This window comes from Poecile atricapillus, chromosome 17 (genome assembly GCF_030490865.1).
Source record: "Poecile atricapillus isolate bPoeAtr1 chromosome 17, bPoeAtr1.hap1, whole genome shotgun sequence".
Lineage (NCBI taxonomy): Eukaryota > Metazoa > Chordata > Aves > Passeriformes > Paridae > Poecile > Poecile atricapillus.
The window spans coordinates 2633846-2651270 of NC_081265.1; the positions used below are offsets into that span (position 1 = coordinate 2633846).

Sequence of the window (17425 nt, forward strand, 5' to 3'; positions counted from 1 at the left end):
TGGACATCCAGTAATTAGGGAAGAAGCAGTCCCTGCTGTAATTAGCCCCACTACCTGGGAGAGAACCTGTTTGAGGTTTAGATAGGCCTTATCTTCAAACCTCCGTGCTCCTAACCGTGGCCATGTCTGATCCCCTCAGATCATGTACTATCAGCAGGCCATCATGAAGACCAGAGTGAAATCTTCTGTCTCTCTTGGAGGGTAAGTCCTGATTTCCTTCTGTCCACACATTAATTAGTCTTCAGTGCTTATCTCCTAATGAGCTGATGAAGCTGTCTGCTGTGGCAGCTGGTGACTCAGCCAGGGAATCCATGTGGTGGCCCAGTGCTGTCTGGGCTGTGCTGTCTGGGCCAGGAGGCACAAGGCTGAGGAGGGATCAGAGTCCCAGGCAGGATGAAGAGGCTCTCTGGGGGCTTTGCTGCAGAGCAGCACCAGCCTCTGGGCTGAGAATCCCACTGAAATCAGGAGATGCTGACATCTGTGATGCCTGGTCCCCCTGCAGCCAGGGGAGGATCCAGCAGTGTGTCTGTCCTTCAGGAGGAGCAACCAGCAGGACAGACTGACCCTGCTGTCCCTGGTCCCCACCCTGGGCTGGATTTACCCCCATGAGTGTCCCTGCCCCACGGTGATGCTCACCTCTGGTTATTCTGTACTGCAGAGGGAAACAGCCCCTCCATGAACACCCAAGTAATTAATTAGCAATTTCCCTTCCCAGTGGGAGTGTTTCCTGATCAGGTTCTTGATGAAGCATCCAGCCCTGGCATTAGGCACTGCTGTGTTTGCCAGAGGCATTTCTGCCTGGAACCTCCCGTGCTGACCAGGCACCTTGAGGTGCAGCCCAGAGCACCTGCCTGCTTCACACTGTCATTGCCACCAGAGATTCCTATCACAGCTGAGATAAACAAGGTGCTCAGGCCAGTTCCCTGGAGAAGACAGTCTTGGATGAATGAAATGGGTGGAAGAGAGAATCTTCTGAGAGCCACAACTTGCAGGGCACCAGCAGCTCTGCTCAGTTCGTCTGTCACTGACTCCCAGGTCACTTAAAGCTCTGCTGCCTCAATTCTCCAAACTCTGAGCTGCAGCTGGGGACACCTGGCTACTCTCCAGGAATTTTGTGGTGCCTAACTGTTCAGCAGTGGGGCTTTTCTCTCATTACTTCTGGTGGGATAATGCCTATCACTTAGATCAAAAATCTCAGGAACTTTGGATCTCTGTGTCAGCTGCAGGGTTGGGTCCAAATCAAATCATTATTAATGAGGATATGAGCAGTGACTGGGCATTGTGCATGCTTCAGAGCATCGCAGTGATTTAGGAGAAGCTGCAAAGCACTTCAAGAGCACACAGCAGTGCTACCTGAGCTGACAGGTTTAGATCTGCTTGATCAGAATATACAGGCTGGAGTGGCTGGTGCAGGTGCTGGATGCCTTGGCATTCCCAGTGGGAAGGCAGGATGGAGCAGCTGTGTGCCAGCGCTGTGGTTTGCTCTGTGCAGGAGCATGGTCTGACTGCAGGATCTGGGCCAAAGGGCCTGTTAGCAATGGGCCCCTGGACACTGCACTCCCAGCTCTGAGCACATGAAAGCATTTTGGCCTGGAAGGAATTTTAAACGCAGAAACCAGAGGGGTTTTGGTTTTTTTTTTTAAGAATTAAAAAGGGAGGCGGGAGCTAAAATTCCAGGACATTAGTGAAATCGGTGGTAATTAGAAGTCTGGCCAAGTTAGAAGGTAGGAGAAGTGTTTGTCTGGTTCCTGCTGGGAGGGAGACAGTTCTGCTGTGTGCCAAGCCCTTAGAGCCACTCACAGAGGAATGAGCCCTGTGGTAGGTGATGGAGGAAGGGAGAAGCTGGGATGAGCCCTCTGCATTCCCTCACTTTTCCAGAGCTCCCTGAGTTCTCCCGTGGCTCGTGGGAAGGCTGCAGAGAATCCACCTGAGAGAACACAAGCCTTGTGTTCCTTTCCCTGACACTTTCCTCCCGGAATAGTGCAGGATCAGGCCTTGGCCAGCTGAGAACAGGAGACAGGAACTGTCTGGGGGCTTAGTCCCCCTTCCTTAAAATGAAAAGGCAAAAAGAGGTGATGGAAGAGGGTCTTGTATCTCCTTGTGTTTGAATTGACAAATTCACTGCTTTGAAAGACAACCAGGAGACTTCTGTTGGGAAATGGAAAAGATTAACTGAGCTAATGAATCTAGGAAGGCAGGGGCCATGTTCCAGATCCCTGTGCTGAGAGTCCTGCACCTCTGAGGATATCTGGAATCTGTTATTTGGCTACAATGGGGCTGGCTGTAATTCCAGCTTCCAAATTCCAAATTCATCAATTGTTTTGATTTTGGATTTGTTGCAGGGTTGTGAAGTACTCTGAGCAGTTCCTCTCCAATGATCCCATCCTGTCTGGATGTCTCCCCAGCAACCCTTGGATATCAGATGACCCTGAGTTTTGGGATCTCAATGCAAAGCTGTATGTATTTCTGTTATTTTGCCAGCCTGTGGTTTACAGCGACCTTTATACTGATAGAAATAAGGAAAGGGAACCACTGATTTTCCTTGTGGTGTCTGATCTCTGATCAGGAGCAGAGAAGTGTTCCCTTTCAAACCTTTTTTGAAATTGGGAATGCTCCATGCTGAACTTTCAGCACTGCCTTCTTCAAGTGGAGCCTTCCTTAGCATCACAGAAATTCCTGAGCTGATGATGGGAGTGTGCACTCAGCCCTTGCTGAGTGGGTCTGATCCTCCCTTTGGATGAGAGAAGCCCACCTTCACTAGCACAGGAATGAACAGCAGCAGCTCAGGGTTCAGCTGCTCCCCTGGGTCTTTGCTCACTCCTCAGGAGAAGCACACACTGGTGGTCCATCCCTTCTCTGAGGCCTCCCTTGGTTTTCCCTTTGGATAGGATTTGCTGATTACACAGTGGCATCTCGGGGCTTGGAGCATCCAACATCTCAGTGGTTCTGAGAGCAGCAATCCTGTTATGGACTGATTGCACCCCATTAGACATCCCCAGGGGATGCCTGCACTGGATGCCTTTGTGAGAAGCAAAGCTCTGGGCAGCAACCAGTGCCTCCTCCAGGATGGGACTGAGTCAAACCTCAGGGCAAGGCTGGGCTGTCACTGTGAGAGCTGCATAAATCCCAGTTAAATCCTCATCCCGCTGCGGCCCGAGTTGTTTAATTACAACTTACTTAGTGGGTTGACTTCAGGAGCTCATTACACCACTCTGGAAAACAAGAGAATGCTGAGAAGTCCCTTGGCATTGCAGCAAAGGGCATTTTGGTTTTAATTAATCTGCTAATTAGAGAAAGCAGCGGTGCTGCTTGTTTTCTCCCCGCGCAGGGTAGAGGTGCCCACCAGGATGCGCGTGGAGCGATGGGCCTTCAACTTCAGCGAGCTGATCCGGGACCCCAAAGGCCGCCAGAACTTCCAGCTCTTCCTGAAGAAGGAGTTCAGCGGTGGGTGGGCAGTGGCTCCGTGCCTTTGTGCCCAGGCCGAGGTGGCAGTGGCACCAGGCTGCTGCAGGCTGTGCAGCCAGGGCAGGCGGTACCATCTAGTGGCACGGGACACACGGTACAGCCCGGGCTGTCCCCCCCGGGGGATCGGCTGGGAGGGTTTGGATGGCGTTTTAGGAAGGAATTGTTCCCTGTGAGGGTGGGCAGGCCCTGGCACAGGGTGTACAGAGGAGCTGTGGCTGCCCCTGGAGCCCTGGAGGTGTCCAAGGCCACATCACACAGGGCTTGGAAGGTGTCCCTGCCATGGGAATGAGATGGACTTTCAGGTCCCTTTCACCCCAAAACATTCCATGATTCTGTGACTGCTCCCACAGAGCTGGAACTGGCTGAGCTCACAAGTTCTTAGAGGTGTCAGTGGGAAAACAGGGGAAAGCTGTTTTCCTCTTGCAGTCATTGAAGAATTGGAGAGACCGGTTTGGGGCCAACAAATTGTGCCAAACAAATCCAGGAGTTAATAAATGGGATTGTGTTTTCCTCAGTCTCACTCTCTGCTGATTGTGTCCTTGTCATGCAGGAGAGAATCTGGGTTTCTGGGAAGCCTGTGAGGATCTCAAGTATGGAGACCAATCCAAGGTCAAAGAAAAAGCAGAAGAAATCTACAAGTGAGTGTGAAGATTTTCCACTCTTAAACTCTTTGTGCATGAGTCCCATCACCTTCCACAGGTTCTCATTCTCCAAATGATTTATTCCTAAAATTTTTACATGTAGGCTGTTACCAGATGTGGCTGTCTTTTGTCCCCACATAGGAAAGGAGCTTTTGGAGATGAAAGTAGAAGTGAGGTTTATATACACACATACATACATACATATATATATATACATATATATATATATATATACATATATATATATATATATATATATATATATATATATATATACTTTTCCTCTCTGTTCTCTGTTACATTTCATTCTTAGGATGTAATTTAAATATTGGTGTGGAACAGCAAAGTTCTTGAGACTGCCACAAGTGGGGAGAGGCTTTTTGCTTCCAGTGAGCTAAAATTTGGCTTGTATTATGTGCAAGAGGAAGTGAGTGCACATCTCTGATGAAAAGCACATTGATTGCCCAAGATCAGGACAGCAAATTGCAGCAGGGAGCTGAAGGGACTTTTCCTTTCATGCATAGGCAGGAATCTGTGAATTCTCCAGCTGCTAATGGCACTGTTGATTCCTCCTCCTGGCAGGCTCTTCCTGGCTCCAGGAGCAAGGCGCTGGATTAACATCGATGGCAAAACAATGGGCATCACAGTCAAAGGCCTGGAGCACCCTCATCGTTATGTTCTAGATGCTGCTCAGACCCACATTTACATGCTGATGAAAAAGGTTTGTTATTTGTTGCCAGAGCCTGAGGGGGATTCCAGCCCTCCAGACCTTTCAGTGCCTTTGTGTGCTATCAGCTGTCCCTTTCAAGGGGCCTTTGTTTGAAAATCCCTCAAATTTGCTGAGTTAAGCAAGTGCTGCTTCAGGCATTTGTGTTTTGCTGCTGCTTCTTCCCTCTGAGGCAGCCTGTCCCCAAGGTGGTGGGGGTCAGGTGGCTGCTGCAAGTCCTGCTTTTCAATTCCAGCTTGGGCACCAGCTCATGCACTGAAAGCAGCAGAACCAGACTGATTTTCACCTGTTGATGGAAAGTTTGGCTCCTGGAACACAAGCTCCTCACCTTGCAGTGACTCTAAGACCCTGCTGGCCCAGGCTAAGCTTCATTCAGATCTTTTGATCTGGGTCTTACCTGTGAGGCTTTATTGTGAGATGGAAAATCCTGGGAATTTTACAGCAAGATGAAAGGATATTGGTTTAAATAGCTACATTTGCCTGAAAGATGCAAAGTCCCTTGGGCTGCTGGGGGAGATTATCCAGTTCCCAGCCTCCCTGGCTCCTGAGCAGCTGTATTTGGTGGTGATTTTAATAAGAGTGTTTGCAGCCCATAACTACCAGCTTCTCTTTTTTCTCCTAGTAGGACTCCTATGGCCGCTATTTAAAGTCTCCAATATACAAGGAAATGCTGGCCAAGGCTGTTGTGCCACAAGAGGGTGTCAAAAAAAGGCAAGTGAAACTGGCTGTAATTGTGGGGTTTGTTTTTCTTGTTGTAGCAAGGGTAGAAAAAGCCCAAGTTGCAGCAAAATTACTATGATTTAGATGTTCTCTTAATTAAATAAAATTTTGCACTGAGAAGATGCTTTGCTTTGAGACTGATGGTGCTGTTTATTCATGAGCCCTTTGGAAGTGGCTTGTGAACAGTTGGAATGGAGCTGCTGATTTCTCAGCTGCCTTCCCTGGTGGGTCTGCTGAGAAAGGTTGTGATTGTTGAACTGAATCATGGCTCCTTTCCTGGAAAGAGAGAGCTCTGGTGTCCTGGGCATGGGAAAACAACTGCCCCTGAAACACTGGCTGCCAGAGCAGAGACAGACCCAAGGTTTGGGATAATCCACAGGATCTGCTCAGCTCTGCCTGGACAAAGCTGCTCATCCCTGGTGTAAGGGAAGGTGACAGGCAAGTGGGAGCAAGCAGCACCCTGTGAGTGACAGCTGGCACAAGGTGGATGGCCTTGGAAATGACTTTTTCCCAGGAAAATGAAGGTTATGCTGTAACACCAGTAGGCCATTTAAACTGCAGCTGCTCCTAAAGCCGAGTGTGCAGTGCTAGACTGGGGGTGGGTGTTTCTTTCTCTGTTCCACTTCCACCCATCAACTCAGCAGGCAAGAAAGAGGAATCGTGGGCTTTCACACTGTTTCAAAAAGCCTGTTGCAAATCTGGAAAAAGCCCTGCTGCTGGCTGGCCTGGGGTTTGGTCAGTTTTTCCCTGAGCCACACATCACAAGGTCACTGGTAGATGCTGGCTGATCCCAGTGATCCTGCCTTGGTGTTTGTCAGTGCTTGTTCTGGATCCCCCAAACCTCAGCATCCCATTAACCTGGAGCTGGTACCTCATCCAGAGGTGGGTTGGCACCTGTTCCCACTGCTGTGGAAGGTGCTTTGCTGAAGCAGGTATTGGGTGTTTTCTGGGGACATGACAGACACCAGAAACACCCATACTGCTCCCTGCCTTGATCTTCCTTTGGGCACCGGAGAAAATTCCACGGGTGGGAGTTGTTTGGCTTCACACTGAGTGTGAGTTATGTGCAAACACAACAAAGGAGTGATGTGGGTGGGCCCTGGAGTCCCTCAGGAGCAGGACTTTTCTATTTCTAGCAGTTCTGTAGTTTGTGTGTGACACTGAGTCACCCAGTGCCGTTTAAAGCATTTTGCACTCCTTTGGCCATCTCTGTGTCCGAGCTTGTCCTCCTGGGTGACTTTGCTTCCTGGGATGGAGGTTTTGGTGCCCTTCTCCTCACTGACCCCCCTCTCCTTCCCTTCTCTCTGCCCAGCACGGGTTTGTTCGGGCGCCGCCACCTCCGCTCCAGCCCCAGCCCCATCATCCTGAGGCAGCAGGAGGAAGAGGCCAAAGCCAAAGAAGCCGCCAACACCGTGGACATCACGCAGGTCATGAGCAAGCTGGATCGCAGGAACCAGCTCCAGAAGGAAGCTCCTCCCAAGTAGGCTCTGAGCCCCGCAGCAGGGAAAAGACAAGGCGAGGCTGGTGCTGAGCTTCGCCTCCCCTCTCCTGAAGGTGTCAGTGCTGCTCTAGGTTTGGCAGGCCGGCTGTCCCTCCGCCAGCTGCCCGCACGTTGCCATGGCTCCTGGAGAGCAGCTGGGGCTGTGCCGGGCTCGGGCTGCAGCAGCCGCACACCTCGCAGGGGAGAGGAGATGCCTTCTGCTGCCGCACATCCCCCGGGAGGCTGCACAGCCCGCCTGCCTCTCCCCGCCGCTCCGGGAGCGGGGTGGCACAAGGCAGGGTGAAGCTGTGCCCCAGCGCTCCGGGCTCAGACGAGCCTCCCGTGGCACAGAGGGGAATGACCCCGCGGGGAGCAGGGCGAGGTGACCCAGCCCCGAGTGTCCCTGCTGGTCCCCATCCCCTCGGGGGACCGTGCACCCTCCCAAGGGGTGCATCCGGCACCCCCTGAGAGGAGCACAGCCCCCACTCCAAGAGTCCTGCACCTCCAGCCAGCACCACGGGCTGCAGACAGAAGAGCTGCTTGTGGGAACAGTAGCAGGAGCATTTCTGAAGGTTTAGCTGACCTTCTGAGTTTGAATGACACTCCTACATCCCCTGGCACGCTGGAGATGATCTGCGGGAAGCTCTGCTCTGCTCTCCCCGTGACTCCTGTGCCATGAGCTGGGCGTGCAGGTGCAGAGAGCTGCCCCTTCCCAGAGCATGCACAAGGCTAAGAGAGATTTTATCCAATCCTTCCCACTTCTTGTCTTGTCTTTTTCCTGCTTTTCTATTTTCTGTTGTTAAAAATCCAGCAGGAGGTAGCTGCAGTTGTCACTGGCTTGTAGCCCAGAGGCAAGGGAGAGCAGGGTAGAGGTGTTAAGAGCTGATTTAAACTTTAAGTAGTATTTTCATTTGCTCTGTCTCTTTTGCTCTGTAGAATGAGGCAAGCTAAAATACTACATTAGTGCTAAAGAGCTCAGGGAGATTCCAGGCCTTGCTGGAAAAGCCCAGCATGCCTGGACCAGGCCAAGGATTACCAGAAGTGTGAAGATTCCTGCAAAGCCCAGTCAAGGGAACTGAAGGGGAAGAAAAGCTTCCTTGTTTATTAAAATGTTGGGGAAGCAGAGGAACTGGGTAGAAGTACTGAAGTCTGGGAAGCTGCTTCTCTCCAGTTCATCCCTTTTTAATACTGGTAGGGTTTTATAGAAAATGGGAGATTATAGAATCCCAGAATGGTTTGGATTGGAAAGGACCTTAAAGCTCATCTCATCCCACCCCCTGCCACAGGCAGGGACACCTTCCACTATCCCAGGGTGCTCAGAGCCACATTCAGCCTGGCCTGTAACACTTCCAGGGATGGGGAAGCTTAAGGAGAAAGCTGGCAGGGAGCAGGAGCCCTTAGATAGGGGGGTGCATACAGACCCTTGGAGCCCTGGGGTCCTTGCAGGGCAGCTCCCTGTGAACAGGGGACAGTCAGGATGTCACTGTGTCCCCAACAGCTCCAACAGCCACTCTGGCCCTCCCCGTGTGTGACATCAGAGGCAGGATCAGGGCTGGACACTGATCTGGTGTCACTCCTCTCCTCCACCTGTGGCTGAGCCTGGGAGATTGTCCTACTCTTCCTTACCCCATCAGTGACAAACCTCCTTAGAGGAATTCAAATGGAGTTACCCCAGATTTTCCCTCTGATGTCTGTGCTGAGTCTCTGTTCTCACTCCTGCTGGAAGCATGGGCACATTCTGCACTGCTGTACAGGGGAGCAGGCTCTGGCTGCCTTTTTTTAAATTCTGCTTAAAACCCCAAGGCTTTGTTACATCAGGTGCTGAGCACCCTCAGCCTTTGACATCAGAGCACTGGAAGACACTCCAGAACCTGGCAGGGTTGGCCCAAAGCTACTTGGCTGTGATGAACTCTACAGTCTCTCCAGAGTTTGTGTAACATGGAGCACTGAGCATGTTGGGATTGCCAGTATGTAGTAACATGTGGAAGATCAAGTCAGGGTATAAATAATAAATAACAAATCTGTGTGTTCCCGTCAGTCCCTCTGATTCTACTTCTATTTTGTCTGCTGCTTTGCTTGTTATGTTCTCTGTATCCATTCCTTTCTCTGATTTTCTATCATTTCTGCTTGGCATCGCTGCTCCCCTGCCATGGGTTCGTGCTGCATGCTCGGGAGTCACTGTGCTTGTGGAACACCAGTTACTGCTTGTGGAACACAAATTACTGTGTGTGGAACACCAGTCATTGCTTGTGTATCACCAGTTAGTGCATGTGTATCACCAGACATTGCTTGTATATCACCAGTTACTGCTTTGGAACACCAGTTACTGTGTGTGGAACACCAGTCAGTGCTTGTTTACCACCAGTTAGTGCACGTGGAACGAACAGCCATCCTTCACACACAGGCAGGAGCTGTCTTTCCCCTGCCACAGGTTGATGGAGCTGTCACAGCCCAGCCTTCCGTTTCTCATCCTCTGCTGCTCAGTCCCCGAAGAGGAAAGTTGCCTGGGACAAGCTGAACTTCACTTTGTGCCAGCCGAGAAATTGTTTGCTTCATGTGTTGTTTCATTTTTTTGGCCATGGCTTCCATGCATTCATGTGTCTAATAAAAATAAATGTAGAAAACAGAAAAAGAACCGAGTTCATCCTTCTCTGTTGTGTCTCAGTGTGTTCATCCTTCTCTGAGCCATCTCTGCACGTGTGTGTACATGTCCTGTGTGTTCTTCTGCTCTAAGCTCCTCTCCTTGGACACTTGAGCTGCTTTTCATTTCTGCTGGGAGTAAATCCTTGAGAAATGGGAGTGGAGCTGGCATGCAGCATGTGCTGTCCTTGTCCTGTCCAGTGTGTGCTTGGGCTTGTCCTGCGGGCTGAGCTGTGCTGGAGCCTCCCCAGGGGCACTGGGGGCTCCAGTATGAGGCTGATGGTACTTTGAGCCACCGGGGCTGGGGCTCGGGGTCTGTCCCAGCCCTGCCTGGTGCCGTGGGTGTGACATTGTGCTGTTCATAACCAAGATCACATTCCCGGGATGACAGCCTCCTCCGTGCCTGGAGCTAATCGTTGTGAGGAATGAGACAAGCTGCTGTCTCCTCCAGCATCCCGGCGGGTGTGGGGCTGGATCTGTCAGCACCCGCTGGGGCTGTGGCAGCAATGACCCCCGGGCAAGCTGTGACACCTCAGTGCTCCGGCAGGGGAGGGCAGGGAAGGGGACAGAGCTGCAGGACAGGGGGACAGGCACAGGCTGGGCTGGGGCGGCTGTAGCTGCCTCCCCGCTGAGCCCTTCTCTCCTGGCAGCACCAAAGAAGGAGAGGGATTCTCCTCCTGAAGAAGCCTGGGGAGCCCTGAGAGTCACCCCCAGACCTGACCGAGCCTCTCTCCTTTTCCTCCCCACAGCCAGGCCACCTCGCCTCCGGCTCCGCTGGCCGCAGCACGCCGGCATCGCCCTCAGCCGCCCCCCGGGCCCTGCCTCCCGCGGCCCCCGGGCCCGCAGCCCTGCCCCACGGCACCGCCTGCCCCTCGCCCATCAGCCCGGCCCTGGGCAGCGCCGCGGGCACCCAGGCGGGCCCCGACCCGTCCGGAGGCCGGAGATCCCGCTCGTGGGGCCGCTTCCTCCGGCGGGGCTGCCGGGCCCCGGGCGGGCTGGGCGCGCTGCGGCCGCGCTGCCCGGCCGTGCCTCACGGCAAGGTGCAGCCGCTGGGCGGGCGGGAGCGGCGGCCCGACAGCAGGACGGTCAGCAGGTGAGCACGGACACCTGGACACCCACCCTGGACACTGGCCAGAGGGAGAGGTCCCTGGGAACCCGTCTGACAATCACCTTTTCCCCAAACCCCGGTGTCTCTTCCCCGTCTCCATTCCTGCGGTTTTTCGATGGGGACAGGCCGGGGACCCATGCTGGCGGTGCCTCTGCTATTCTCACACCTCCCGCTCAGGGTGCAAAACCCCGGGTTTTACTTTTAACCCCTAAATTTGGAAAACCTCAGTGTTCTTGAGCACTGAGTCGGGTTTGGTCTAGTGATTTCATGTCAGAGGAGAACCAGAAGCGACAAGGGAGGGGAAATCTTGAGGGAGAGTCACTAAGTGTTTGTTGTTCCAGGACAGAGATAGGGAATTTTTGTCTGGAAAAGCTTCCCCTGCAGGAACCAACCCCTGGCCATGTCCCTCACCAGGAGCAGCATGTCCCTGGTCTCATTTAACCCTCCTCTGCTGCTGGCCGAGTGGATGAGCCCACATTATAAATTCTGAAGTGTGAACCTGAGGGTTCCTGCTCTACCTGTCTCCGCGCTCCGGAGCGCTGTCACACGGCATCGCAGCTTCAAAGGGGTGCCAGCACACATTCCCTCCGTCCTTCCTCTCCCTGGGCTCCTGCCCCGGAGTTTTGCCTTGGGATTCGGGGCTGGAACAGTGGAAATCTCAAAGCCGAGCGAGCTCGCCGCTTTGGAGCACATCAGAAAGCGCCGTGTGTGTGATGAGTTTCTGTTTCCCAACGCAGCTTCTTCCAAGTCAAAATGCCTTCGGAGAGCCGAGCCTGCCCTGGGGGCTCCGGGCGGGGAGAGGACAGGCACCACCGAGCTCGGAAGGACTCTGCAAAGGAGCTGATCTGCCCCTGGGAGACACCCGCAGAGGAGGGGAGAGCGGGGTAACCCCAACACGGACACTCCCCACGGGCCTGAGACCGCAGTGTTTGCCATGGATGGCTCAGCAAGTGGACCGTGCTGTTGGAAAAGTGTGTTAGAGCCATCCTCCAGCACCAGGGACACTCAGAGCACCACAGCTCCCGATAACAGCCCCTGGTGTGCCCAATGTTTGTGATCTGAGAACTCCAAGCCCTTCTGGACTGGTTTTCTTTCCTGTCTTCGGTGTGTTCAGTTCTGCTCACGACAAACTTGTGGATAAACGAGCCTGGTTTCATGCCTTGGAGCAGATGGAGGATGTATGGGTGATGTCCTGGGAAACGGTGTCTTATCGGAGTTTCTGGCTTGGCCATGAGGTGTCAGCACACTGAACACAGCACAGCTGGAGCAGGGCTGGCAGGGGGCTGGCAGGGCAGGACTCAAGCTTCAGTGCCAAAACTGGGGCGTGTTTGTGTCCCCTAATGGGCCCACCTTCCATTAATTACAATTTTTAAATTTTAAATTTAATTTTAAAGCACGCTGATTAAGATCCAGCTGTTTGCTGAGGAGAATGGAGCGCCCCTCATGAGCAGCTGTGTGCTGAGTGGCAAAGCATCTTTCCTTCATCCAAACCCAGCATGATCCCAGAGGCATCAAGGAGTGCAGAGCCCTCCTGCATTAGCTCCAGCTTCCCAGTGCATGGGTTTGAAACCAAGGCTCCACTTGGGAGCACCTGAGGAAATCCAAGCCAAATCCCTGTTGGTGTTTTGGGCCATTCCAAGCTGGGATTGATGCATTGCCACAGGCTGTGCTGATATTGGGTGTTGAACTGTTGCCTTCCTCGTGTCAGTGTTTGAAGGTGGTTGTTTTATTCCCTGGAGGAGTTTCCTCAGTGTGTGTGTGTGCTGTGGGTCCCTGTTCTGTACCTTGGCCATGACCTGTGACTTCTGATGTCGCTGTTTTGTACTTTCTGATGTTGCTGTTTTGTACCTTCTGGTTATAAATGGAGCTTTTCCTGTGTGGCTGATGTGGTTCCACACGCTCAGTCCTGCTGTGGGATTTAAATCTCTCCTCACACACTCAGTGCTCCCTGTTTTCCCCAGGTCTGGCCTGACACTTCCCATCACAGGGGAGTTTGGGAAAATCATAAGGCTGCTTCTGTCTCCAAAGAGTCTTTCCCAGGGGAGCCAAGGGCTGGGTAGGAGGCTGCTGGCCCTCAGTGCCCGTGGTGCTCCTCTTGAATAAGCACACATTGGTTCCCGATGGCTTTGCTCTGTCAGAGGGACCTGGTCCTGCTCTGCTGCCACTGACAGGGACATCTGTTATTGATGAGAGAGAAATCTGATGTCTTCTGCAATTTTTTGTGTGAATATTGTTGCTCAGCCACTCCTGGCAGGACACTGGTGATGTATAATCCAGGAAACACAACAGGAAGACATTGTGATTTATCAGAGAAAAGAATATTATATTTAATATTATGTATATATGATAAGAGCCATCCTGCTGTAAATACTTCTCTCATTGGTTCAGGCTTCTCTTGGGCACCTCCTTGTCTTTGAACACTCCTCGTGCTCATCTTCCACACCAGAGGAAGGAGTTCAGATGCAAATCTGCTGCTCTGCCAGGGCTGGGGCACCCAGTGCAGCGACACCAGCCAGGTTCACACCTATCCCAGAGGCCAGCACTGGCAGTTCCCAACATTTATCCCTTCAGGGCACTGGTTTTTATTCCCCACTATCTTGCAAATATCTTTTTCCCCAATATCCTTCAACCACAGCCCTTTTCCCTGGGGCACAGTACCCTGCACTGTGCATCTCAAGCCCATGCCTGGCCCTCCTCCCTTTTTCTTGGCTCCCCTGGGTGCCTGCTGACTGCAGGTTGGAAATGACATCTCCAGAGGGCCGGACCCCTCCTGCCACCGTGCTGTGACATCTGAGGCTGTGTCCCCTGCTGGAGGCCTGGCGTGCCGGAGTCGGGAGCGCTTTCAGCTCCGGCACTTCAAATCCCCTCGCTGTGCAGGAGCGCACTTATCGCTGCCTGGAGTCACCTGGAGGAATTAGCTCGCTGCAGCAACTTAGACATCCAAGGTATTCCGGTAATGCGAGGGATGTGCAAGGTTAATGACTGGAAAAAGTGATCGCTCCCTGTGGGCAGTTTCTCAGAATACTCCCTGCTGCTTGGCTGCCAGAAGAAAGGAGATTCCAGCAGCAGCAGCAGCGGAGAGGGAGCCCTGTGTCCTCCGCAGGGGCTCCACTTTCCAACCTCCCGTGGCTGCACAGACCCTCCCACTGCGGCTCCTCGGTGCTGGAGGAGCTCCCACGCTCCAGGTGCTGCAGGATGGGCTGCACTGGCCCAGATTTGGACATTCACAGAATCAGCTTGGAAGGAGATTCTTATCTGAGTGGTTCTCCAAGTGCTCCACTCCCGAGTGTGGAGGTCCCACAACCACTCTGGGGTGGGCTCCTCCAGGTTCTTTCACTCAGGCTGACCCACAGCTTCTGGGATTTGTTGTTTGGACCAGCCTGGAAAACAAGAGCAGCTTCAGGGGTTCCCCTGCACCTCCATGAGGGCTCTTCCCAGGCTGCCTCAGCCACCAACCTCAAGGGGACACTGTTGGGATAGGATGGGAGCGAGTCCCACGCTGGTGATCCTCATCCTTCTCTGGAGAGCTGGGGCTGCCAGATTTGGGGGTCACAGCCTATGCTGGGGAGGAGAGCTGCATGTGGGAGCAGGGCCAGCTCAGAGAACCTGGTTAAACCTCCAGATTAGCGATCTGTCTTCCAGGCATCTCTCATATCTCCCTTCAAGCCTGACATTTCCCTCTCCTCTCCAGCTGGGCCACACTGCCAAAGCACTGAAAACACCGAGGGGCTGTTTCTTCCCCGGGGTCTGGGACCGCACATTGCTCAAGCCTCATGAATTTAAAAATGGAACAAAGAATGCTCAGCATCCAGCAGGATCAGGCCTCGGGAGCAGGAAGTACCAGCTGGCTCGGGAGAGGGCTGGTTCCCATGGGATTCCCAGTGTGGTTTTGGCAGGCGGCGTGGTTGGGATGGTTCCGCAAGCAGGCTCTTCCTGCCTGGAACGCCAGGCCTGGAAGAACAGCTGACTCAGAGCGTGACAGCTCCTCACAGCATCCCCTCCTGAAAGGAGCTGTCAGGGAGGGTTCCTGACACCGCTGCCTCTACATTTTGTGCGGGTGGCTTGAAAGCCGAGCTGTAAACCGAGCCCACGTCGTGGTGCTCTTGGGAACGCCTGCCCGTGGGTGGAATTGAGCCCTGAGCAGCGCCTGGCAGCCCACCCCGCTCCCAGAATAGGATGCCAGCACAGCCCGAGTGCTTCGTGCTGCATCCACCCCAGCATCTGAATATCTGAGCCGTGATAAACAGTGACAGAATCACCGTGACTTGGCTCTTTGGGGCGCAGAACAAACCCAGGCACGGAATAATTTTCCCCTTGCCACGAGGGATATGTTTTATGCATTTTGCAATACACCCGGCCCAGAAGCAGAGGTGAACACCTCACAGGATCCCTTTCAGGTAGAGGTTCCCAGATCTGTTCTGCACCACACTAAAGAGGAAAAGATAAGCTCTTGCAAGTCAGTTTACTTTTTAAAATTCATGTTGCCATAGCAGCTCAGCACACTGTCTCAAGTCCTCCTTCTTGCAAAACTTTGATCACCATGAAAACAGAATTATGTTTTCTCCAACACATTCTACACAAAAATATATTGAAGTTCCCACAGTTCATGCCTCAACACCTCTGCAAAGACCTCTTTTATTTCTTGCTCACAAAGAATTTCTCTGGCCAGAGGTCAGTGTTTTAAATCTGGGTTTAAAGGCATCTCCTCAGCACCTCTGTGGTCCTGCTGCTCGTGTTCCCAGCCAAGGTTCTGGTTCCAGTGGTTTCTAACACACTCTGGTGCACCACAGCACTGAGCCCAGCCACCAGCTGCTGTCCCCAAGATTGCAGGGATACCCTCCTCCCTTGGCTCTGCTCCAGCTTCTTCCCTGAAATATCAAAAGAGCACAAATCCCACTGAAATAACCACTCATTTGTTCTTACCCAAGGGAAGCACTGAGCTATGTTCTCCTCACTCACCTCTGGTCCCATCAGGCTGGATTCCCTCTGTCCCAGGGAAGGAGTCTGTCACTCCTCTTGGGATGGGATGAATCAGCTGTGGGAATGGTTTATTATTGGCTTTAAGGGATGAACTCCAGGCTGGACAAGAGTTCTGTGTGGGTAGGGTTTGGTGACAGCTCTGGGTGGGATCACCTGACACCCGTGGCTTTAATGAGAGTTTCTGCATCCAGCACCAATGTGCAGGCAGCTGCTGCAGCCCCAGGGGCTGCGCTCTGGCTCTCTGCAAGCTCTGCTTTCAGCCTCGGGAGTCCTGGATTCATGGAGTGGTTTGGGTTGGAAGGGACCTTAAATCCCATCCAGTCCCACAGGGACACCTTCCACTATCCCAGGGTGCTCCAACCTGGCCTGGGACACTTCCAGGGATGGGGCAGCCACAGCTTCTCTGGAAAACCTGGGCCAGGGCCTCCCCACCCTCAAAGGGAAGGATATTTTCCCAATATCCCATCTAACCCTGCCCTCTGGCAGTGGGAAGCCATTCCCCTTTGTCCTGTTACTACTTGCTCTTGTAAAATAGTCTCCCTCCACCTTTCTTGTCAGGTGTCCCATTTTTCCAGCTGCATTCATAGTAGCAATACTGAAAAAGACCAAGGGGAAAAAGAAAAAAAAAGGAAATTAGGCTAAATACAGACAAATTTGGAGTAAGAGCCTACACAGTGATTTGATTAAACAGCACATTACCCTGAGCCCCCCTTCTGCTGTTGTTGTTCACATGAATCCACCTCCTCACACAGAGAAGACCCTCCCAGACCAGGACTGGGAAAGGTCAGTGGAATTTTTATTAATACTCACAGCCAGACTTCTTCCAGTCAGCTTTTTTTCCCCCCCAATAACTGAAGGGAAAAAAAAAAAAAGAAGAAGAAGAGGAAGAGGAAGAAAAAATTGGGGTAAAAGTTGAAGAACACTTTAATTTATAAGAAAAAGAACTAAATAATTGATGTAGTCATGGTGCCAAAGGTAATTTCTGCTGCTCCCTCTATCTCACAAAGACATTTAGCATTGATTGAGATCAAAGTATCAAAAACCCCTGCTGCTGAGCTGAAAGGCAAAACTTTCGGCTGCCTTTCTCCGCTCTAATAATATCGTCTTTATGTAGTTAATAAACTGCACACTTCAGTCAAACTATATCATTACAGAAGACTTAGGGAGCTAATAATTTAAAAGCAAAGAATTGCCTCTGTTCTTCGCTTTGAACTAAACAACATTCTGTTGAATGAGGGGGACATCAAAGCTTTGTTACTATTACCAATGTGGCTGGAGCATAGGGCCGCACAGAGTGTGTACTTCAGTCATCAAGAGAAAAAAAAAAGATTAAAGATATTGGCTTATCAACCCACAGGCAGAACCAGGTGTTTTCTTTTCTGCTGTGCAAGCATCAGGTGGTTTGCTTATCAATGAGTTTTCTTGTTAAATAGATGTACATGACTTAGGCTGATCCCGCCGATCCCGTGGCCCTTTTCTTTCCTGAGCCATCTTTGAAAAAGTTGGGCTGTGGGGATGTTTGTTTGCGGGAGGACGCTTTAATTGGGCCTTTTGTGCAGGGCCAGCTCCCGTTCTGTCACTCCCCTGTGGTGCCAGGCCCCTTCCTGCTCCCACCTTCCTCCCTCCCGCTTGCCCTGGCATGAGGGGATGCACCAGGGTGGGGT

The 17425-nt window shown here is 52.4% G+C and overlaps 1 protein-coding gene across 5 annotated transcripts in view; it reads left to right on the plus strand.

Moving 5' to 3' along the window:
- RGS9 (regulator of G protein signaling 9) overlaps positions 1-13067 on the plus strand; it is a 30823-nt gene extending 17756 nt beyond the window's left edge. The window contains exons 11-19 of one of the 5 annotated variants that reach the window (XM_058852166.1): positions 140-201; positions 2343-2456; positions 3329-3444; positions 4016-4103; positions 4689-4827; positions 5459-5544; positions 6866-7033; positions 10423-10766; positions 11519-13067. In XM_058852166.1, coding sequence (XP_058708149.1) covers positions 140-201; positions 2343-2456; positions 3329-3444; positions 4016-4103; positions 4689-4827; positions 5459-5544; positions 6866-7033; positions 10423-10766; positions 11519-11625 — 1224 coding nt within the window. In that variant the 3' untranslated portion in view covers positions 11626-13067. Of the gene's footprint in view, positions 1-139; positions 202-2342; positions 2457-3328; positions 3445-4015; positions 4104-4688; positions 4828-5455; positions 5545-6865; positions 11014-11518 lie in introns of those variants that run through there. The other 4 variants (XM_058852167.1, XM_058852165.1, XR_009279033.1 and 1 more) reach the window with 4 other exon arrangements.
- The last annotated feature ends 4358 nt before the right edge of the window (positions 13068-17425 follow it).